General features: G+C 37.3%; 1 protein-coding gene across 9 annotated transcripts in view; it reads left to right on the top strand.

Annotated features, from left to right (window-relative positions):
* Positions 1–25,037, top strand: part of ADGRL4 (adhesion G protein-coupled receptor L4) — a 264,165-nt gene that overhangs the window by 169,318 nt on the left and 69,810 nt on the right. For 5 of the 9 annotated variants that reach the window (XM_062004023.1, XM_062004022.1, XM_062004025.1 and 2 more), the window contains one exon: positions 20,654–20,803. In XM_062004023.1, coding sequence (XP_061860007.1) covers positions 20,654–20,803 — 150 coding nt within the window. The other 4 variants (XM_062004030.1, XM_062004027.1, XM_062004031.1 and 1 more) reach the window with 4 other exon arrangements.

Here is a 25,037-nt window from a genome sequence, read left to right as displayed (position 1 = left end):
CTCTATTATTCAGACATCTTACTCAGTTTTTTTCCCTTGGACATTTTTGAAAATTCTCTTCTTTTCCTTTTTCTTTATTACTACAATACACAGGAGTTCATTATGTTTTTAAGCATCTCATTTTCCTCCCTCAACTCTTGACAGCTAACATGCATTTTGGTGTTAGGGGTGTTTTTATTCGCACTTCCTTTCTCTCATAAGAAGCCTTACATAAATCTGTTTTGTACCTAAATTCACCTCTGCTCTGAAGGAGAAGGGTTTTGGTGTTTTAGTTGAAATTCTTCAAGTACAAAATCCACAATATAAAAAGGTTAAATATTGAAAAGTGTGACTTCACATCAGAGAAAATGTTTTAACAGGGGACTTCCGTAGGTCTCAATGAAATAATTAAGAAAAGTACCATGAAATATACTATTCCTATTGCAAAGTCACAATGTACATGTCTTTTGAGATGTTGTATTTGTACAAGAACTGAGATAATGTTGACAAAGGCTTATATTTTGACTCTTGCCCTGTTAATCCAGCCAGCCAGAAATGGTTGCTTTAATTCTCTGATTGGGGATTGGTAAAGATTTTCTATTTTTAATGTTTCCTACACATTACTGATTCTTTTAACCTATCTATATATTACTGATTTCATGCTAGTGTACTGAGAGTATAATTCTGCTAAGAATTATATACAAAATGCTTCTTAATTTTTTTCAAGGATATTGTGCATGTGCTTTAGGCTATAATTGTTTTGGAAGATTGCACTGATTTAGACAGAGTACTTAGGTTCAAAATGAGACAATATTGTGCCCTCTAGGACTCTAAAGATGTATATTTAGATCCTGCCTTGACAAAGACTTCCTATGTAACCTTGCCATGTCCCCTTATCTCTCTGTTCTTCAAGTACTTAACTAACCAACCAAGACATCAACACTCCTCATCTTACATCTTTTTGGGGTAGATTGTAGAATGGTTATTTGTTTTGCCCAATTTTTCCCCAGAATGTTCACTTTGATTTTAGTGAGATAAATTCGGTGCATGAAAATTGTGTCAAAGACTTTTTTTCTAGCAGTAAAGACATCAGCTGTTTAAAAGTTACATAAAGCTTTAACCAAAATAATGTTACTGTTATATGAGTTATGTTGTCCACTAAACATTTTTCTAAAGCTATGACTTTGTGCTCTGGAAAGAAAAGAGTCTGGTAATTTTCTTAAACTTTGTACCAAAGGCATAAAAATTGAACTTTTGTCCCTGAAGCTTAATTCTCTTCATTTAGCTTATAAAATCTCTGTCTAGTTGTTCTCTTTCAAAAATGTATTTCCCTGTTATGAGAAGACATGTTATTTTTATCTGAAGTGCTTAATATACCATATTTTTAAAAAATTCCCAAAAGAATCAATCTTTAGCCTTAAAGGTTATTTCACTTTAGTGCACAATATACCACAGTTTCTGCTGTGCTTGATCCATTTGAGCTGTGGAGTTGGTAAGATTATACATAGTTTATACTGCATGGATTTTTAATGTTTCACACATTAGCTTTAAAAAATTGCTTTCATATTCCCCATATTGATTTTTGTGGGTCCCAACATACAGCACCCGCTGAGTGGCTTTGCCAGACTCTCCAGATGAAAAGATGATATAGGAATCCTCAGCAGGGGCAAAGACAGCCATGGATTAAGCAAACTAGCATCCAGTTCACTGTTTTTCTTAAGCCTGATTGTAAGCTCTTTTTTTTTGTTTTAATTTTTATGATAGCATGCACAGTATCACTGCCTAAGGGCTTTCTCGTTATAGACTGTATTTTAAAGCTGATTAAAAATAAATTTTCCAAGCCTGTCTGAAACTTATTCCACTGAGAATCTTGTTTCATATCAGACAAGTAAAAGGATCTGTTGCTTAGTTAAGTTCACCTTTTACCTCACCATACATTTAAAAACTCATATCAAATTTCCATTACACTTCATTTATTATCCAGTCTTTCTACTTTCATCTGAGAAAGCATTATAAAGACTGTGACTTTGAGAAGTTTTATAACTGATATGTGTGCACACATATACATTTATATATTATTATATTTTATTTATCTTCCAAAAAAAAATTAGATCTTGGTACCATAATAAACAGAAATGTCTTTGCAATCACTCTGCAGCACACAGGACTTGGCAAACTGTCAGATGGCAGGATGAAGAGGTAAAGAGCAGAATCTGCAAATTCTGGCCATGCACATGGGAATAGGTTCTGGGCTTTCCAAGAACTTGTGGAGAAAATGAAACTTGGCAGGATCCATGTGGAAATTCATTTCATCTGTTTTCATTTTACACTGTCTGTCATCTAGTTTATGATCACTAAATGAAAAAGAGAAATGAAATTCTACCATATGCATTCTATAAATTTCAATTTAGCTATCAGGTGTCACACCTGCCACAATTTTGCTTTTTGCTGCATTTCAGACAACAGACATAATCGTTTGTTTGTGTTTCCAGTGTTGGTTTCAGAAAGTTTGTTTATGGGAGTATTTGTAGTAAATCTGCTCATTTCCAACCACTGCTGTATAAACCTACCAGTTGAAATACAGACAGTTATGTCAGCTTGTATAGGGAAACATATTGTATAATGTTAATTAAATGGCAATATTTATATTCTTTCCTCCTCTACTGGAATGCTCTGAGCCCTTAAACTGGCTGCTATGAAATTTTGAGTAAAGTCACACTATACAAGTTTCTGGTTGAGACTCCTCTAAACAGGGAAGGATTTTCCACAGGGAAGGAATTTCCACATTTCTGATATTTCTGTCCCTGGCGAGCACACAGTGCCCTGTGAGGATGGATGGGCAGATAGATTTGCTACCTACCATCTGTCCGTGGGACTCATTTTCCCTGACTGTGAAAGTTTGTTTGTGTGAGGTCAGTGATGAGCTGTAAGGTGCACAGTCATTCAGAAGTTTCACATTGCTGTGGTTGGTTTGGCATGAAATGCTGTCTGGGGCCAGCCCCTCATCACCTACCCTTGGGAGCCACAGCCTGTCTGCATCTTTGGTCTATATAAGTTGTTGCCCAGATCTTCCCCACACCCACAAAGCCTCAATGGACCTGCATGGTAACAAGTCATTTGCTCTTTATTTAACCTCTCCAAAACTCTTACCCTCAGAATGAAGACCGTGTAGGGCAAATTTATACTGTTATTAGCCAGTAAGATTAATGGCAGCAAGTTATCTCTCCATGAGCTGTCAAATATATTTATGTAGGTACTTCTTCCCTAATCGTGGCTGTTTTTTTCTAGAAAAACATAAGAAACAAACTTGAAAAATCCATAAATAAATTAATCTCCTTGCCAAGTATCAAGATAAAGCTAGAGGTAGGTCAAAATTTGCTGGAAAACACTGATTGTGTGGCAATGAATTTTTCCTTGGTTCCATTTCAGCTTCTCTAACCTGTTCCTATCAAGAAGTGATGGATAGAAATTTAAATAAAAACTGAAACAGAAGTCAAAATGTTTTGCTCTGATTCAGTATCTTTGGTATTTTAAATTGAAAGGATTTTTCTGTTAGTAGATTTTCTTCTTTACTATTTTAGTTTTTAAAATGGTGGTTTACATTCTCAAGTAGTTCATGCTTTCACATTTTGACCCAGGTGTTTTGGAACTGTTTCAGGCTTTTTGGAATTGCTGGAAAATCAGAAAAGCTTCTTGTGGTTATATACAGGGTAGAAATATAAGCCTATTGATTTAGTTTTTTTATTTCCTGTTTTCATATTCTCTTCTTTAAAGAATAAATCTCTGAGCTATAATGTGAGATAAGGTAAGCAACACAAAATGCAGGCATAATCTATTAAATGTTATTCCAGCAATAAACACGAGTCATATAGCAGTCATATTAATGAAACAGAATAATACTATGCATCATGCTATATACTTGAGTATTGTTATTTTGGATTACAGGATCATGAAGTTTTGGTGTTTTTTAGTTGAGAGTTGGAGGGAAGATTAACAAATGCACGCTACTTCAGCTTTAATTTATACAATAACTTTTAATGACAGTTCATTGCAGGATTTTGTACTTGCCCATGGATGGGTAATGTTTTTACAGGCTTTCCATTAATTACAGTAATTTTTAAAAGTTCTGATTCATGCTCTGATAAATGTTGTTCCAGGATTTGAGTAGAACATAACTCACTTTGAGAAAATAAGAGAGACGATTCATAGGGTGAAAAGTGAACATCTGTAGAGTGACTTATTGGGTATATGATTTTTGAAACTAACCCACCTGAGTTCTAACAATAAAGCAGCTATGGGGGAAGTTGACACATTGCATACTAGCAAGCATTGGGCAGATGTGTTCTCCTTAAAAACGTACACCTATACACTCTCTCACACTTATCTAAAGGTGAGTGCATCACCTGGTACATGAGTCATAAATTTGTTAGTTTCTTAGGGCAGAAAAGTTTGGAAAATATCATCTTATTCATGTTAAAACATATTTGGCAATGAAATGAAAACAACAGAATCACAGAATCATAGAATGGTAGGAGTTAGGAGGGACCTCTAGAAATCATCTAGTCCAAGCCCCTGCTAAAGCAAGTCCACCTAGATCAGGTCACACAGGAATGCATCCAGGAAGATTTGGAAACCTCCAGACAAGGAGAGTTCAGAACCTCTCCAGATAGCCTGTCCCAGGGCTCCCTCACCATCACAGAAAACAAAAGTTTTCCCTTGTGTTCAAGAAGAACTTCCTGTGTTCCACCTTGTATCCATTACTCTTTGTCCTGTCACTGGACATTAGAAAAAAAAAGACTGGTCTCATCCCCTTGACACTCATGCTTTAGATATTTATGAGCATTAATAAGGTCAAACAACAGTTTTTCTAATGTATTGGACTTTTTTATTTTTTTGCATTCTCTTTGATTTCCTGGTATTTCATATGCTTATGTTTAATATGTTTTATTGTGATTTCTGGCATGGAGTAATGGCAAACTTTGGTATTTCAATCCCTACCAGCCCCACATCTTGGTGTTGCACACCTTTGCTGCCTTAACAGTTCAGCTGGTGACAGCAGTGCCAGCCCCACCTTGCCAGGCACATTCCAGTTCACCTTATGAATCAAACTGTTGTGTGTTTTCACAGGAAATCCATTAAGTGTAAAAATATACAGTATATTATACGTGCATCTCTAAGGAAACTGAAGCACCATATGCCTATTAATAAAACTGTTGAGAGTCAAATATATCAGAGCCTGTATCTCCTGCTTTTTTAGAAACTGACAGGTTTAATCAATTAAACTCCAATGCTCTATTCATAGCTCAGGGTTTTTTTTTTTTTTATGGTACGAAGATTTGCATTCCAATTAGCGCTCGCAAGGAAAGTTTTCATGTTAACCTGATCAGTAGTATTTCCCCCTCCTCAATGTCTATCTTATTCCATTGAGATTGCAGCGATGTGTCAGGAAGAGCATCTCTGTTACCTTCTGATTGAAGAAAATTCTCTTAGGCTTCCTTTGAAATCTTGAGGGCTTGTCACTTGAGGTATTATTTTTTTAAGCATGAACAAATCTTGTCAGCCTAAGCTGAGAAATCAGTTGTATTTTATCAGCACTTTGGGATCAAACTTCACATTCAGTATTCAGCACTGGGTGCTGCATGTGAGACAAAACTAGAGGTTACAGCCTGCTTCAGGAAGACCATCTCTTGTGGAAAAGGGGATCAGTTTGATACTGTTTACAAAACACATTTACAAAGCCACACCTCAGATACTTCCATTTGTGTGATACATAAAGTGCTTAATATCTTGCAACACTTGCTTATTTATGTAGGCACATTATGTTGAATTAACTACAGCTTCTTTGACTTAAAGTGCCTTGAATCCACATGCAACTTTTTAGAGAGAATTAATTGGCATCATAGGTCTTTTGTAATTAATCCTCCTTAAGGCTGAGGTAATGCTGCTCTGCAGCAGGTCTATCACTTATCCAATTACATGCTGATTGCTATGCTCCCTGGTCTTCCATCTGGACATCTGTAGAGCTCTGGGACTCAAAGAACTGCATGCTCAGTCCCATCTGGAGGAGTGTCACAAACGTAAATGTCTACAAGATGTTGGAGTAAATAAAACTGAGATGGTAATCCTTGCTTCTAATCCCAGTGCCAAGTCAAAGGAAAAATGCAAAATGCTCTGTAGTAGTGACTGAAGATAGAACAGGACTGAGCTTTGGTCAGTGCTCTGAACACCTGCCCATTTTCTTGATAAATAGAGAGTACTTTGGCAAGCCACTCTACCAATGCACACTTACAGTGTTTACCAATACACTGGAAAATTTCTCACAAGTTGCTGTAACATGACAGGAAGAAAAGGTGACAGGCTCCCAAAATACCATAAAGGGGAAAAAAACCTACTCTTTCTACATACCTGCCGAGGTCTGACCAGGAGGAAAGTTTTAACAGTGATCATAAATTCTGTCACCTGGCAGACAAATGTACTCTTTGTGCACAGCCATTTCTGAGTATGTGCTATGGAGCTTGTAAAAGCCAAGAACACAAGCTGGGTCCCAAGACTGAGCTGGTGGTGTCAGTGCTATAGTGCAGAGAGAGCATTGTGACTGAAGCACTGCTTGGCATCCACAAATCAGAATAGATGTGGGTATTGATGGGCTAATGTTTGAACTAGGAACATTTTTTATGAAATTTTAATAATTTTTAAGGCATGCTTTGTATTATGAGTGCAAAGTATCATAAAGGACAGCTTATGGCAAAGCAAATGGTTTGTTTTAACATGCTCATTTCACTACAAGTTTTATCATTTGAATTGTCCTTCTAACCTGTCTTCTCTCATTTCTGAGGCAATCATTTGTCACCCAGTGGCAGCACTCTATATTGCAGGCCTAGCTGAATTTGCTTAATGTCTGTAGGGAAAAATTCAAACAACCCATACATTCCTTGCTTGTTGCTGCTGCCTTTCAATTCTTTCCTTCTTTGTTATTGTAGGCAACAAAGGTATCCTACTGTTTTAACTTTTAGGGAGAAAAAAAAGTTTCCACATAGATATTCTGTCACTTCAAATGAGTACCAAACAACTTAGTAGGATCATCACCTTCTCCAGCACAAAATTCTTTAGCCTTTCCTCCCAGGATTGCACCCTACCAGACACTCACAACTTGCCAAGGAAAGCTGCCATGTTGCACTTTGTGAAAGCATTTGCAGAGAAATGCCGCCAAGGGAAAAAAAGAAACCAAACCACACAATGCTTTTTACTTCATCCTCCCCGTTTCCTTCTCCTGAAACCATAATGCAATTCCTCCAAAGCTACAAAGCCAAATCCATCTGACTGTGTGAGTGCCAATACAAGACATTATCCTGTTTATATTAAAGACTGCTGTAAGTGAGCAGTGTGTCTTCCAGGCTGCTCTCATGGCAGTTTAGAAATGGAGCTGGCAAAACACAGCTGAGTTATGGGAGAAGCATCACAGCAGTTTAACACAGCAAGTCTCAGGCCTCCTGCCAGTTCTAGGAGGCATCTCATAAAGCATGGTGAGAAAAATCACAGAGCTGACATGCAAAAGTTTGAATTGGATTCCTTGCCAAAATTGCCAGCTATGAAACCAAACAAAAAGAATCTGTAAATGAAATGGTTAACATGGGAATTTCTGTAAATCAGCTTTAGGAAATGGTGTGAAAGCCCTTACTTCCATTTGGTGTAGTCTAGCACTGACTTCGTTTCCTCATTTTCAAACCCCCATGTAGATAAACCTAATACGCTCATAAAATATCGAGATAGCCTAAAGTTTAGAAGACTTTAATTTTACCCAGAGTAGCTTAAATCAGCTTCTTTTAACCTTTTATACTTTAATATTAAACATTTCTTATTTCATCTAGCATTTTGAGCACACATGTAAATATATCTTCTAAAGAAATGCTTAAACCATCTTTTGTTATAATGTAGACCAATGTGAGAACCCTGAGACAAAAATAAATTGCAAGCATGCATAACAACCACATGTCAGTTTTAAAACCATGCATGAAGGGGAGAGTTGAAAGATTATACACGTAAGCAGGAACTCTAAAATTTATATGATTCTAGATTTAAGTCTCACCATTATCATTATTTTAATGGTGGTTTTATATGCTCTTGAGTAATAGTTTGTCCACATCCTGGCTTTTATTGAAGGAACTGCTTGTGCAGCAGTTGTGCTGGCAATAACCTTTAATACGGTTACGGTCACTTATTAAACAATTTAGAAGTTTACTTTAGGTGACATTTAAAATTGAAATTTCAAGTACGTTTTTCTACCATGCTCTCTCATGGTATTGTTCAGTAAAATGCTGTATTCAAGGAAATCCATGAAATTACAATTCAAAGACTGTGATAAGGATGGATTAGGTTTGTACCATTTTTAGCTCTCATTACAATTTTTGTTGCAAGACTAAGTCTACAGATTGAGTATAAAGTATATCAGGCTTTAAATTCAGTGATAAGTCATTGTTAGGACAGAGAATTTTGTGATAACACAGGCAGAAGATTAATCCACTCTGATGACAGCCTTGCAACTCTATGAGGAACAGAACACAGAGCAAGATTTATCCATCGCATTGACAAGGACGGTAAGGGGAATGGGAAATGGAACAAAATGAGTCCATTTGCATGACAACCTAAGACTATAATCATATGGTTCCACTCAAATCCTACAGTAATGGACTATAAAGAAAAAGGCATAAACAAGGCACATAATTTAAAAGTATATTGTACTCATCAGCCTTTCCAGTGTCTGTAGAAAACATAATCAGGGAAGAAAAATTAATTTCAGTCTGCTAAATTATACCATAAATGCAGAGGGGATACAACAGAATTGTTCAGACAAAGTTATTCATGTGGCTTTCATAAGTTTGAATAAATTCATTCTGCTCTGTATTCACAAAGATGAGACTATCAAACTAGATCCTCAGCTTGCATAAAGCAGCATAGTTCCCTTGACTTCAGTGAGCTCAAAATCTTCTTAAAATCTCCAAGGAAACCCTCTTTGAAAATACTGAAATAAAAGATAATTTGAGATACCTAGGGGAAAATTTTAAAGAATGGAAATTGGCAAACATGAAATATAGAATAGCAAATGTAAATGTGCATCTTCCACATTCCTGTATTTCCCTGAAACACACTGGAACTTCTCACACACATGCATTTGTGTGCCCTGATGTATTTAGGACTGTGGCTGTAAGGCTGTGGAGAAGCGATTTGTGAGATAAGTCTAGCATATCATCATTTGAATCAAAGCAACTGTGATAAGTGTTAGGGTTATAATATATGTAGTATATCATGCACATACTATGAATCTATAATTGCTTTATTCTCTAAGTAATTAAAAAAAAATACCAACTAAGGCATAGGCACCAAGTAAATATATCATTATTGGAAAGCCCTTAACTCCTTTGTCTAAAGGTCACAATCAAAATAACATTCATTTAGTCGTGAACCTTTGCACTTTCTCATCTAAACAATGGAATCTCATTTTAATTTCCTTTCACTTTAAATACAGGCATTTCTGTGAAGGAAGTTGCATATGAATATCTGCACGTCTCCTTCCCTGCAACCTAGTGAAAAAAGCTGTATCATATGTTGTAACAGCACCGACTATGTCACATTCATATAGCAGCAGAGCATTTTTTCAGATATTTAAAATAATTAATCTGAACACATCTGATTCAGTAATTAAAGATTTCAGTAACTAGTACATGAATAGACATCGTATTTCAATTCTTTCACTTCTTCTTCAGTTCCTGCATAAGCAAAATTTCCACCAACATTTGCTTGCAGGCATGAATTTATTCAAGAACTGCCTGCCACACCTGAATGTTCACATACTGAACTATGTATGACTGAGACAAATACATATTTCTTGTTGCTTTTTCAGCATTGCAGACTATATTCCATTCTGGTTTTGTCATTATACTAATGTGCAGAACAGACTTGAAAACAATTTAGGCTAATCACTCAAAAGGCCACATGTTCCTCTGTGAGTGCGTGTGTGAGAACTTTGACATCATATTCACGTGGAGCTTCATGTGGAGCACAGATCTGAATTTACTGAAGCTACTGAAGTGACTGTTGTGTTTATATGAACACTTAACATGGTACCAATGTTACTGAAAAACAGGAATGAATAAAGGATGGGGACAATCAAATCAAACTGTTCATCAACTATCTAACTTCAACCTCTTTTGGCGTACGGAAGTTAATTTAATCTGCCTGCTACAACATTTCCCATGCAATGTGTCACAGTATTGCAGATTCCCTGCCTTGTTCATATGCTTTGCTTCTCTGTTCTCTCTTTCTAGCATCTATGTGGATTTCAAAGATAACCTTGATCTAGGTTAGTGCTGCTTTACAACACATAACAGAAGTGGTAACAGACTGAATGGGTTTTTAACTGCTATTATAAAATATCTCATTCTTTTATGACCTTGATCTATGACACATCTCCTGGTGTTGTTTTAGAAATGCACAGGGTAACTTTTTTTAGAAGAGGTTGTGTGCAAAATGGCTAAGGTTGTCAGGGTTCCCTCAAAATCCAGTTACCTTCCTGAGGCTTTATCTGGGTGTGTAGCTGCAGAGAAGAGTAGAGATGTCGTGGCCAGCAGCCTATTAGCTGGAGCTGCGAATGGCTCGGTGAACCAATATGAGGTAGCACTTGTACAACCAAACCTGCTGGGAGACCATAATCCCCCACCAGATGGGACTGAACCAGAATGCCAGGATGCTTAGAACAGCCAATCCATAAGCCAAAATAGTTGGAAAATATGGGATTGGTCACGAGCCAGTGCAGATGGCAGCAAAGGGCTGGTCGGGACTGCAAGACTTTGCTTGGCGTTGAGTGGGCACTGATACAGATGGTGAATGGGACATGTCAGAAATGCAGTTCTCTGCTTACTTGTCTTGTGTCAGATTGTTTCCACATGATAAAGGGAGAGGTCTTCCAAAACATATTCTTGGCTTCTGGGACTCTGTTTCCTCTCTAGAGATATCCACTCTACTCCTTAAATGTGACATTTGCCTAGAAACACGCAGGTTAAATTTTCTTTGAAGGGATTATTTTCGTATGGGAATAAAATGTGAATTTGCTGTATGCATTTGCACTAGTAAATCTCTAGCACTCAATTGTTTGCAGAAAGTGAACACGGACTAGTCATGAATGCTGTCAAAATGGAATTTGCTTTTAACTTCAAATGAATATTCATGAATAATTTCCTCCACTATTTGCTCACCACTCATATTTAATGATATGGGAAATGGGATGAATAGCAAGGTGCTGAAATATGCTGACAATACACAATTATTTAAGTTCATATAAACCAAGGAGCAAAGTAAGGAACTTCAAGATGAGCTAATAAAACCTGAGTGACTCAATAACAAGATACCACATGAAGTTCAATGCAGATAAGTACAAGATAATGAATGTTGGAAGAAATCATTTGAACTACTTGTACATATTGATGGGGCATGAATTAGCTCTAGCCTCTCTGGGTTAAGATGAGCATACTGTCCAGCAACCATAAGGAATGAAAAAAGGTTGCAATCTGCTCCCAAGGAAGAGTGAATCCAGATCAGAAAAGTCTTTTCAGTCCTACATCAGCCATGAGCAGGGCTAATGTAAGGCAGAAGCAATGACCTCTAAACCTTTATGCAGGAGTCCAAGTTGGGGAAAAAAAGACCTATATTTATTTATTTATTTATAATTAATTTCTCATATTAGGGATGGAATTACACCATCTTAAGCTAAAAGGCAACTCTGAAAGGACATAGTCAAAATAACTTCAGAGGAAAGGGCAGACACATGTGAAAAGTGGTCTGAAGGATGCAAGTTAAAAAAACAGTTTGTTTTCAGAGTCAAAAGAGCATCAGCATCATACAAAACAACATGCCTCTCTCTGATGGACATATTTTGAGTTTCTTCAAGATATGACACAATCCAGCAGCTAGCACTAGAGAACAAACAGAAAGGTTTAGCAATAAGTAATTAGGTTTAAATTAAGACATGAAGCTTTTAATTAAAGCAACTGAGATAAATTGTTGTAATGGTGATCTCTGGCAGAGGGTCAAACTAGCATACTACAGGCTTTAATTTTCAAGTGCTTTTACAAGACTTAGCAGACCTCAGCCACCAGTGCACTAACATCACTGGAACATGGGCCTCTAGCATGAAGAGGTGGGTGAGAATATGTCTTTGCATCACTGTCCCAGGCAGCAAAAAACCCTGAACTATTTGTAGCTGTTATGAACTCTGCTGTGTAGTACTAGGGTCCAGAAGAAGATCTTTCTGGAAACAATTCACATAGGCAATATGGTTGAGTGAGTCACTGAGATACTAGAAAAGCAGTCAGATAAGAGCAGGGATGCCTGAAGACCTGTCCCTTCTCTTCCTTATGCTCTTCTCTCTGTCAAGACATTATCCATGCTGTCATTTAGTGGAGGGATTTCACTAGTGTTCTGTGGGCTACTGCCAAGTTTTCTCAAAACTAACAAACTTCCTAGTGAACTATCATGTTCCTGAAACTTTGAATGAAGGAGATGATATCACAGAAATAGTATATTACGGGATAATTGGTTTCTTGGTCAATGTATCACAGAGAACCTTCTGCCTAGGAAGAGATAATGCAAAAATTCAGTGATGAGACAATAGTTTTTAATGCAGATGGTTTGTTTTGAATTACAACACTCTTGGCAGTTCATAGGATGAACTTTCCACTCTAAGTCCTAAATGATTGTCTGATATTTTCCTCTTCTATTACTTTATTCCCTACCACAGTCCTCAAGCATTTTTCTTTCTGCAACAGTTCTCAGATAGGAAATGCACAAATTCCTGAGGAGACACTTGGAGAAAGGAAGCGATGCAGCTGGGGGTAGGTGGTGAAGGAGGAATCAGGACAGGGAGGACAGGGAGAACAGGGAATGGAGTGCAAACACAGCAGAGTGCCAGCACTTCTAGGAGCTGTTAGCCAGATTATTTATTACTGTGAGGGACTGAGAGGATGGGAAAGAGCATCTTCATAGAATCATAGAATGGTGAGGGTTGGAAGGGACCTCTAGAGATCATTGAGTCCAACACCCTGCTCAAGTTAATGATCAGGTCACACAGGAATGCATCCAAGAGGACTCAGAAACCTCCAGAGAAGAAGACTGCACACTTTCCCTGGACAGCCTGGGCCAGGGCTCCATCACTCTTACAGTAAAGTAGTTTTCTCTTGTGTCTAAGTGAAACTTTTTATATTCCAGCTTATGTCCATTATTCTTTGTCCTGTCACTGGAGATAAAAGAATGTTTTCCCATCATTCTGACATCCACTCTTTAGGTACTTATAATATTTAGGTACTTATCCTACCTTTAGATATTTTCTGTTCCAGCATTGTGCATTACCTCATCTGACCACAGTTTCCTACACCCCTGTGGCCACATCTAGCTGGTCACACTTCCTTCTCTGCTCACTGTTTTCCTGCATCTCTGCAAGATACAATCCTGTGCAACTGAAAGTTACTGGGAAGTGTAGCACCAAATAGTGATATCCTTGCTTAGGATTTAGTTATTGCAAAAAAGACATGGAAGTTAATTCAGCAAAGACCCAAATTTTTGTCATAATTTAATGATTTTTCAACCTGTTACCTGAGGAGAAAAAATATAGAATGGATTTGTGGGATATCAGCTTGCCATAATATTGACTGCAGTCATGTGAGGGTAAACACCTGGACAGGTTCAAGTCTAAGATTGTATGACAGATGAAAGAGAAGAGTCAGGACTCTTCTCCAATGTAAGTAAAGCAAAGAAGAGGTAATTGTGGTCTTCTAGGAGCTAGTCTGGTGATCTCTTGGTTAATCTATAAACACTGCACTGTAAGAGCCCTTCACTTCTAATGCTCTGGTACAACATGAGTGTGTGTTAAAAGCAACTGATAACCTGGCATTTCATTTGGTGTAATTATTCATGGGGTTCACTCTATTCCTTCTTCAGAGGTGTGACTATCATTACAACTACCATAGCCTGACCAGTCCCAGGAGAATATAAACAGACATGGAAACTGAATTACTTTATCCCTTTTAGCTGTGAGGATCTTTAGACTCAGTTGGTACATCTCTTCTGTATTATAGCAGATGCAGAAACAGAGCTCAATTTCAAGGCAGTTAATCTGGCTTTCAGAAACATTGCATTCACTTTAAATTCCTTCATTTCATGATTCCATCCAAGGTAAAGAGTAGAAAGAAACTGTCTCTGAAGACTGAAATGCACAATTTCTTTTGGATGGACACAGCTACGCAGATTTAGTAGAATGTGTGCATGCATATGTTTATGTGTGTTTGTGTGTTTATTGCCTCAGAATTGCTTAGAGTTACATCATCCCACGAGATATATTCAGCCCTGTATGCTCAGATGGAATATGATGTTTGCACATAAAATGATAAGGATTCGTGAGACACTCAGGCAGGAAGGTGAGGTGAGGCAGTTATAAAACAGATGCTACTACTTTGGGGCTAGAGTCCTCTGCAGTAGGCTGTTCTACGCTAGAATAGTCTATGTTTGGAAAATGTTTTCCCTAGATTTTTTGTTTGAAAATAACTTTAAGCAAACGTGGAAATTCATTATTTTGATCTGACATTTAAGTACACTATCAATCGTATCCAGATTTTATTGACTAAGAAAAAAACCTATAATTGCTCTAGTGACTAGGATAAATGAAACATTTCTGAAGTAGTATAAAGAAATTCTTGAAGTGATAAGGTTTGGTTTGAAACCAATAAATGAATTTAGGATTTAAAAAAAAGAAAAAACAGCAAGCATCAGAGAAAAATCTTTATCCAAGGCATTTGTGCATCCTCAGTTTGTTTTACATCCCATTTTCCTTTTGGCAGTAAACTTGGTGATTCAACTGAACAGTCATTTGTCAAAAAAAGCACAAAAACTGAAAGATCATGATCACCTTTATATTATCGGCATTAAAGATTTATCAGCCCAGTTCAACAATAGATACATATATGTGCTTATGTGGTATAGATAAATGTATGAGTGCATATACACGCATGTGGCTGTTTTGCGCATAGAGTTGACTATATTGGAGCACCCTGTTGATGGGTTACATACTGGAGTCCAGGGGTACTGAATTTATGTGGAACTCAACAGCAAAAGAAGAAGATGTATGTACCTTACCTGGAGCATTTAGGATCTCTCAGTCTGATGCATATACTCACTATCCCCTCTCAGTGTGATCCACAGTGGTCTCGCAGCCTATGACACATACATTTGCAATATACCCATCAGACAGCATCTTTTGGCTCTTGTTAAGTACCTATCAATGTATTGAACTTGTAATTTGAGAAAAAATATATATATCCTTATATACCACACTTGATTATCTCCACTGTAATATAAAACTGTAAATGTATATATCCAGCTAGTGGTCCAAATTTGATCACATCAAAGCAACAAATATCTTTAATACAGTCGATCATGCTTATGTTTATTTAAAAGAAACTTACCTAATACTAGGTCTGTTCAGTTTCTACTTCTTTGTTGGTGCTATAGACAGTTTCTGAAATGAAAGTTGTTGTTCTGTATTTATATTTATCTTTTGAAAGCTTCCTAAGTCTAAGATCTTGGAAGTGTTAACTTCCCTCTCTCATCAGCTGCAGATGTTAGTTTCATACCATTGTCTGCACAATCAACATTCCAATTACCTTCAAAACCACTGTGAATAAATACATTTCTTCATGATGCAAAGCTTGGAAAATATCCAGTAATTTCTAAGAGCAGGCTGATGTCTTCCTATCAGTTCACCAGTAAAAAAAACCCAAAACCAAAATCTGAGAATTCTCCACTCACACATAAGATATTGTAATCACAGGGATTAGTAATCAAAAATGTGTGGTTTGAAGTCAAGCATGTTAATGTGCGTATATTCATTTACTTACGTCCCCCTAACTCAGTCTTGCAAAGATAAATGAGCCCATTTGTAAAATGAACAACACATTTAAGTATAGAATTGGGGTTTTGCTTCCCATGTGCAAATGGAAAGGCTGACTTTTGGAGTGTTTCCACAAGCCATTTATTTTTTGTGCTTCTTTATTTTGAGTCAAGCAGGGATGGATTCTGCAGTATCGATATCCCAGACATATTTTCCAGTCTTCAAGGAATATGCATATTTGTGCATATCCCTTTTCCCTGCCTATAACAACAGGGACTCAACAATACTTTAGTTTTATGACACCTTGATATTTTTTTCTCAGCATATTTTGAAAATTTTGACAGTACAAATTTGAAAGTGTCTGCTTTCTCTTGTGTTCACCTGCTCATCTCCACTTGTTCAACTCCTTATCCCTATATGCCAATAGATGTTATCAGTAAATCCTCCTGGTTTAATCTCCAAAATGTGTTTCCTCTTCCTCTCTCTTTTCATCTTCATTCTTCCCATAAAATCTTTGTCAGGTCCATCCTTTCCCACATCCATACCTACTGTGACCTTGCTGTCTTCAGCCTCTAAATGACACTCACATTAGCCAGTTTTTAAAGTAGTCTAATGCAAAAGTAATCCACTGCTCCTAGTATTGAGATCTCATTAAGATACTCCTAAATCCTTCTTCTTCACTGTCTCCCTATTGCCTTCTAAATCTGATCGAAGCTTCTTTTATCACCCAGAGTTCCTCTTGACCTAACCTTCTTTCTTCTGTCCTTGCTCTGCTCTTTCACATCTTTCTTCTTTATGTACTCTCTCCTCACCCATTGCCAATCACAATGTATACCATTTGCCAATTAGACCTATGCACTGCCTTTGATGTTGTCCGCTACACCCGTGAGTGCAGCAAGTAGTTCAGCCACACTATTCCAGATGGAAAGTATCCTGCTGTGATTGGCGTAGTCCCCTTGATAAGTTTGAACTGTTGATTACTAAAACGCAAGTTACCACATGTTTTTATAGCAAAAAGGAAAGGACACATTTGTCTTATATTGATGGATTTTTTCTGTGTCATTTACAATTTCTCTTGAGTCCTTGAGTTAGAAAAGGAAATAAAGTTTTTGCTATAAATTTACTATAACTATGACTCATGAAATTGCTTTCCAATCTGTCTATCCAAACACCCTTTGCAGAAGGCTGGTTATCTAGACGAAATTGAAATTTACATCTCTGACTTTTCAAACTTAAGACCTGAATTTTAGATTATAACTTCTTACTCTTTCTACTTGCTTACTCTTAATCATCTCTTAGCTTGATTTGGAAGAGTAAAAGGACACGGGGCAATAAGATATAATTTCCATATCATAGACTTTCCAAACACAGCCTTTATTAGTCCACTGAAATTTAACAGCAGGATCTGTAAGGTAGTTCAGACAAGCAAAGCTTACAACATGGTGCATGTCAGCACAAATGACAGGACGTGCAGATCAAAACTCCCCTCAGTTCATCTGACTTTCTGTTCCTCTGTGTCTCTGTGCATTAGATTATGGGAAAACTTAACAAAACAAACTAATTCCTAGTCCCTTCCTCTTTTTGCCTTTAAGTCCTCCCCCCTCACAAAATCAAACAGGAGAAAAACAGTCTTCCTACACCTGGACCCTTTGTTCATTATTCTGTGTTTCATCAAAAATTAACATCCGGTGACTGAAGCTTCCTTTCTCTTTGCCAAGGTGCTACAGAAGTACTTTGTGCCAATCAGACACTTACGTGCTATTTCTACATGCCTCACACCTCCCTGGCCTGAGTAGAGTTTAATCTGTTGAACTTGAGCCAGGAACAACCGTGAAATTGGAAAGTGAGGGTAAGCAAATAGTTCCTAATAAGTTTAGAAAAAATGTTGTCATATCCACGGATAATTCATAAGAGCAGGCTAATGCCTTCACATCAGTTCCCTACCAAAGACCTAACCTCAAAACTTTCTAGTCAGACATATTTTGTCACAATGATGTTTTACAGCCTTTTGTTCTTTTTATTTAGAGAGGTTCTCCCCTTTTCCAGCACCATGGCTGTTTGTGCATGTCCCTCTACTTCCATCTATAAAGACAGTCCATATATCAATGCTTCAGTTTTACTGTGCTTCAATATGAGTCATCATCTCCAGGAAGCTGGGAAATGGCTGTATGCACATCATCTGTAACAAAAATAAAGAAAATATTACCATGTCTTTGCATAATATAAGTACGAGCTGAAGTCTCATCAGTTAGGATGCTGTTATGAGGATAGAACTGCTCTCACGTTTAACACAAAGACATGCCAAATTGACCATATTCAATACATCCTATTACAAAACACCCTGCTTCAGTCTCACAAACTCATAGAAATTTTGGCTCCTTCAGCTCCAGATATTCCCAGCCATACAATTGTCTTCCTGCCTTTTTTCCTCCCTGCCTATACGTCTTTGTTTTCTTCACAAAGCAGAGTTCAGTGGATTTCCTGTACCTCCTCACAGGTCATTATCCTTAAAGTAACATTACTTGGCTGCAGTAAGGATTTGTCTCAAAAGCAAAGCAAGCAGTAGGAAGAGCAATTGCAGTCAGCCAATATTTTCTCAAAAAACTGAATCTTGGGGCTCATATATGCTCAGCTCACCAGGAAAAGGTGGAAGGAGACATGTAGACCATTACCTCTGAGCTCATAAACCCTGAGCTAGTTACTAATCTCCTCCACCTCTTCCTCACCCTCCCTAATCTACTTCACCATTCTTCTGCTGCTTCTTTACTCTGCCAGCAAGCTGCTGCTTATTCTGTCCATCTTCATCCTCTCTTTGTCTTGGGCACTCTCCCAAGGAGCTCCTTTAACCCATGCTGCTCCTACCCACTCACATCTGAATCCTCTTTACTATCTTCTGCAACATCCAGGCTTCTGCTTCTCTTTTACTTACTTATTGATTCCTTTCTCATTTATTCCCTCCTTATTTATTCCCTACTTGCCAGAAGAACAGGTCCTCAGCCCTTCCTGCCCCTTTTTGTCCTGCCTGTGAGTATCAGAAGCTTTTGGAAACGTGAAGCCTGGGACAAAGAGCTGTGTCAGGGCTGCGCCTGCAGCAGGATGTCGCTTTCCTGATAGGCATGTGTGCATATTTTGCACATTGTGATATGTTTTAAGGCAGGGAGGTTTTTTTTCTGTGTCACAGGGACTCTGCACCAGGCACTGCACAGCAACAGCATCACCAATGAAACTGCTTCCATTCCTAGGTAGGTGAAACCTCCTTCCCCAGCGAGCGAGGGGCAGGTGGGAAGGGAGTGGAGTCTAGCAAGAAGAAATGAGCGCATTGGAAATAGTGGAAAGCTGCTGAATACATGAGACTGAAAGTCCTGGTAGTTTTAATCAGTTCTGCAACTAGATTCGGTAATTGCATGGTTAGGATTATCCCAAAACCAAATCCCACAACTGCCAATTTATCTCATTGTGGGCTTTGTTCTGCAAAAACCAGAAATTTTGTGTGTTTCCATGGGTTTGTTGATTGGGTATTTTCCTTTCTCTCTGTCTGCTTGGGAGGTTTTTTTAGATTTCACCTGTTATGAACAGTGAAATGACCACAGAATCCCACAGGTTTCTGGTTTAATCTCTGGAAAACAGTCTCCTCTCTCAAAAACATTGGTAAAAGATGAATCTTAGTGATAACTAAATTGATTTGAATTATATATAATTGTTAAATAATGTGTGTAATTTTTAGTCTTTTCAATTTTTCATAAAATTTCTTCACCCAAGAAAACAATGCCTCACTGAGATTTCCTGAAGCAATTAAACCTGTCATTGTAGCACTAGGCTAGCAAATATCCAGAATATTTGGGTAGGGAAAAGCAGAACTACAGAGATAGAAAGCACTCCAAAGGGTCTTTGTGGGCTGCAATGTTCATTATGTCCTGCTAACAATTTATAAAGTACAAAGTGAAAAACTTGCTTTCCCTTCTGAGTTAACTGCCCCCTTTCTAACCTATTATTGCAGGATATGTATATGAGCTGTTAGTTTTCTCAAAGGGACAGATATTTTTTAATTTGTATTGACAAGCATATGCATTCATAAAATGGGAAAATAGTTATACTTGATCATCCAGTGGAGGGGAAAAAAAAGACAATTATTTCATAATATGGAAACAGTATTTTATGAGAACTTTCAATAACTTGTTTAAATCCTAATACTGTGATGCTGTAAATACTGTGACATGTCATTTTAATCTCTCATTTGTGTTAGCTACATGACTATAAAAGTGCTTATGAAATGAAAAATTCTTATCAGGGGAACCCTCTGTGGTATTTTTTACTTGATACGTGTAGGGCAGTTTGGATTACACTCAGTACGTTATTCAGATTGCAAATAAGTGTCTGTGCTTTACTGGGAAGTACCAGAGAGCTTTGAAAGTCTTTCAGATGTTTTCCCCAGATCACTGAGTAACTTCTCATTGTTTACCAGTTCTATACCTGTTGAGGATATACACAAGTTCTTAAGCTGTAGTGTCTGCTGTTAGCTCTTGGGTACTTTTACTGAAGAAGTCTCTCTAGTTGGTGGCCCTTGCCCCATCCTGCAATATAGCTGAGCCTAGAATTATGTAAAGTTTACTAGAATACACCAATTTTGTGGAAAGCTTTGCCCAGATCTGGTTTTAAATTTTGGTGGGGCTTTTTGGGTTTGTGTTTTTTTGGTTTGTTTTTTTTTTTAGATTAAGAAATAATCTTGATTTTCCTTTTTTCCAGTTTTTATTTCCAGTCTACTGGACTATGGCTGCACTTCTGCAAGCTGCAACATGACATGCCACAAAGATGCCAGGTGTGAAGTTCAGGGTGGAACAACAGGCTGCTACTGCTCCCAAGGATATACAGGAAATGGCATAACATTCTGCTACGGTAAACAGATTTTACCTATATACATTTCTGATAAATACTTGCTCAAAAACCTTACTCAAGAACCCATTAGCTCAAGGATTAAACTTTATATCACAACAGCTTACACTAACATGTTTTCAAAGTAAAAACCTTCATCAGTCTCTGAGAAATTCTACAACTTAGCCTAGTAATTTAACATAACATACTATGCATCCCAGTTGAGTATGACCTGTTTTCCAACTTCCTTTTCCATGAGAGATGTTGATGTGTCTCCCCTGATTCAGCTTCAGCAATTTCCCTTGTGACTCTGGACTTCTGAAGCTTGGAGTTGGCATGACTGCTATTTTGCAGCCCTCACACCTCATCCACACACACCTAGTGCTAGGCTACTCTCCTCAGCAGCTGATCACGATCACAAAATACAGCTCCTGGGCTACTCTGGAAGACTGAAAAGATGTATGCACCACAGACAAATGCCCACATGTGAGGCAAACGTTATTTTTTCCACTGCAGCTGCTTGCAAGGGAAATATGCCAGAAATCCTATAGAGAGGTCTCCCTCTGGATGCCTCTGTCTTCCATCCAAAGAAAAGGATATCTTACCTGCCTTCACTTTTGTGTAGTCCTCCACTATGAATAGCTCTTGTATTTATTTCCACTGTTAGATATAGCTATACCCAGCTGCAGGCAGGCTGAAATGTATATGAATGTTCTAAGTTTTCACTGTCCTCAGAAGTAGTTATGAATATTACTCATTTGGTCAGGTTTTGTGGTTTACGCGTCTTCAGAAATTTAGCAATAACAGACGCACTTTGGTTTGATATGACTTTAAGTAAGCAGACTACATTTAGTTTGGATTTTTAGAGATCATATGCTGTGGTGTACTTGAAAATGTGCTTCTTTTACAGAAATTTAGAATGCAAAGATATGTTTTCCTAACAAACCTGCCTACTCTGTTATAAGCTGGGAATGCTTAGACAGAACTATAGCTGGCTAAAATACTAAATAATAAGGAATCATTAAAATTGTGGAATAAATCATTTAGGAAGAGAACTCTGGAGGTTATCCTACCATCTCCTCACTTGGAGCAGATCAAACTTAGAGTTGCTCAGGGTCTTGTCCAAACGAGTTTTGAGGATCTTCAAGGTTGAAGATTGCACAGCTCTTTGGGCCTCTATCCCACTGACTGTTCATCATAATTTTGATTTTTTTTTCTGATATCTAGTTGCAGTTTCTCTTGAAGTTTGTAACTTCGGTCTCATGTGTGTTTATTGCTGTAAATTTCTAGTTTAGCTTCATCTCCTCCACAGACCCCTGTGATCTTCCATTAGCTAGCTGTAGACAGAAATGATTTCCCCTTTTGCCTTCTCTTCTTAAGCCTGAACAAACACTACTCTCTCAGCCTCTTCTTTGCATCATGTGTCATGCAGTGACTAAACATATTTCTTGATTTTAATGTCAACCTTGCCCTAAATATAGGTCAATCATTATTTGTCTATTCAGCTGGTCAAAGGAAAAGAAGAAGAAATGGCCTTCACCACACTAGTATTGTATTTGCACTAATTCATTTTTACTGCCATGAGTGAGCTGGTTGATTTGAAAGTTAAGTGCACATTATGTTTGCAGAGTCAAAGGCCTACATTTGTGAATAATGCAGAGAAAGAAAACCAAGTCAATTTTTAGCAGTACTACCTGGAACAAATCAAACCAGCATTTACTTCTTGGTCATTGTCTGTACTTTTCTAGAAAGTTGTGATTATGAATCATCGATTAAATTTACAGTAAGGATGCCTGTTGTTCTTCACTGACATTACTGACATTCTTAAATCTACTCATTATATACATACCCTTTATGGTGTTACTAAGTCCATTTGTGTGAGGATGGGTTTATCTTGCCTTCCATGTTCCTTTGTCTCACACAGTATGTTGTCCTTACCTCCTATTTGGTATGTATTTTTTTAGGAAAAACTATATTCAAAATTCAGAAAAACATTTATTGATCATTTAAAGAAAATTCAGTACAGTGAAATGTACATTCTTCTTGAAATGCTCACAAATCTCGTGAAGCTATTAATTGTTTGTTAATAATTATACTAAGTGTTTTGGAAGCCCAGTCTTTAAAATAAAATTTCCTATGTCAATCCAGTCAAACCAGCTTCTATATGTATTTATAGTGCTTTCTATTACAGTGGCAATGGTTTGAAGAATGCTGCATGTCAGGAGACAAAAATTTTCTCTGGTAAAACACCTCAACAACCACTATAGTCACCTATCCTCCAGCTAAGCAGCAAAGCTTGTAGCAGAACTATGTTCTTGTTGCCCCTGAAAAAGGTACAATGTTTCTCTAGGGCAGCGTGTTGCATGATGCATTATTGATATTGTGCAGTAGTCCTCTAATAGTATAAACAAGTAACCTGAGTAGGCTGTAAAAATGATTAGAAACATTGGCTAAACACTATCATAAATAGTTTAAAGCTGTGATAACTTAAATCAAAGCCTCAGTCATTTAATGATGTATTAGATCTTGCTGTTCTGTATGGCAAAAGCAGCAGGTGTATCTACTGTTCTAGAGATAGCTACCCATTTTCTTCAGTTAATAATCTTGGGCTTTTACAACGATTGTCCCGTCACCTTCAAAGGATATCATCCATTATCTGCTAATAAAGATATTTTCTAAAGAGTATGTATGGTAGGCTGTGTTTACATATTTGCACTTTTAGTTATTTAGATATGTTGTGAGAGTTGTAATTACTGTCAACAACATTAGTACTTTTGCATAGGGTAAAATCAGCTTCTTTATTGTGCTCATCTTGATAGACAATTAAACTAGAATAGTGATTGTTTTGAGGATTTATTCTGGAATAAGCAATGGAAAATTTTTCACCTTGTGAAAATGTTGAACAAAATCTCTAGTTTTCAGGTTAGTCCTCTTAAGCCTCTATATCTTGAAAACCATTCCTTTTCATTTATAGATTAATTCTCACTGTTTTTAAGAGGTTTGCATTTCTTTCTCTACTTTCACTTGCTTGTAACACCTCTTACATACTTGTAAAAGTTATTTTTTTGCTAGCTCTGTCTTTTCAACGTGATACACTTAGACATTTTCCCTTGAGTTTATTGTTCTGCAAAAGGCAATAGTGCCTTGTTACATTTCTTTCCTAGCACCACTATTGATGAATCATGAATCACTGATGTCAGCATACCTTAGGAATAGGGTTTGTTAGTTTTTACTTTACTCCTTTTGCCAGCTGGCTAACTGAATGCAGAGAGCTCAAGATTATTGGATTTGCTGTGTATAGATAAAGACATATAGATATGAATTTAATTTCCTGGTGTCAAAGTCATGGCTTTTAAAATAATTATCCTCTTACAATCTTTCCCACAAGGTTTCAACCACTTTAAATTAGGTCATGTTTTGGGCTTTCTGAAGGCAGACTTTGGCCAGTCTAACAAAAAGCTAATCCTCTTCACAATCTCATTGTTTTCAATAAGAATATGGGCAGGAATGCACACAGTCAGAATAAACTGATTGTAGGATCTAGCCTCTTTTATGTATTGGCATTATAACTTACATGGCAATAAATTCCTTTTGTACAGTATCTTCCAGAAGGCCGTAAATGAGTCACCTTGTCAAGCTTTACACCTCTGAAGTACAACATACTATCTCATTCCTCTTACTTCTTCTTTTGTATTTATGTTCCTTGCTTTACATACTGTAAGATGAGAGAGAATGACTCCTGAAAATAAAACTATTTGCCTTTAGGGCTCCATTTTTGGGCAGATGTGTATTCTGAATGTGATGCATGAGGCTTTAGCTTCATATTATCATACATCTAATTGATGTAGCACAGCTAGAGCTCTTGGCAAAAAATAAAAATATATCCAGATAAGACTGATTTATAATCAAGTTATCTTCTTCCTGAGCAAAAATGTCATGGACTTTGTACAGATAAATAGGGTATGTTTGCCACTTTTGTAAATCCACTTATTTATATTAAAAGGGTCAGCCATATAAATTAGGTGTTGCTCATAATCTCAGTTTTTTTCCAAATGAAAATTGAAGAAAACATACAGAATTTCAGATCCTTTAGAGAAGATAGAGGTGGAAGTAAAACTTCATAGATGCCAATATTTTATTTTTAAAACAGAGGGGAAAATTAGTTGGCATCACTGATGCTTTCCTAAGCAGCTCTGCTGTTTCAATACTGGCTGCTTCTTGATTGCTGACTGCCAATTTGCTGCTTTGCTGGCACACT

Source organism: Colius striatus, chromosome 10 (genome assembly GCF_028858725.1).
Source record: "Colius striatus isolate bColStr4 chromosome 10, bColStr4.1.hap1, whole genome shotgun sequence".
In the NCBI taxonomy this organism is placed as follows: Eukaryota; Metazoa; Chordata; class Aves; order Coliiformes; family Coliidae; genus Colius; species Colius striatus.
The sequence above is the reverse complement of the archived record's forward strand: the minus strand, read 5'-3'. Positions and strand labels throughout refer to the sequence as shown.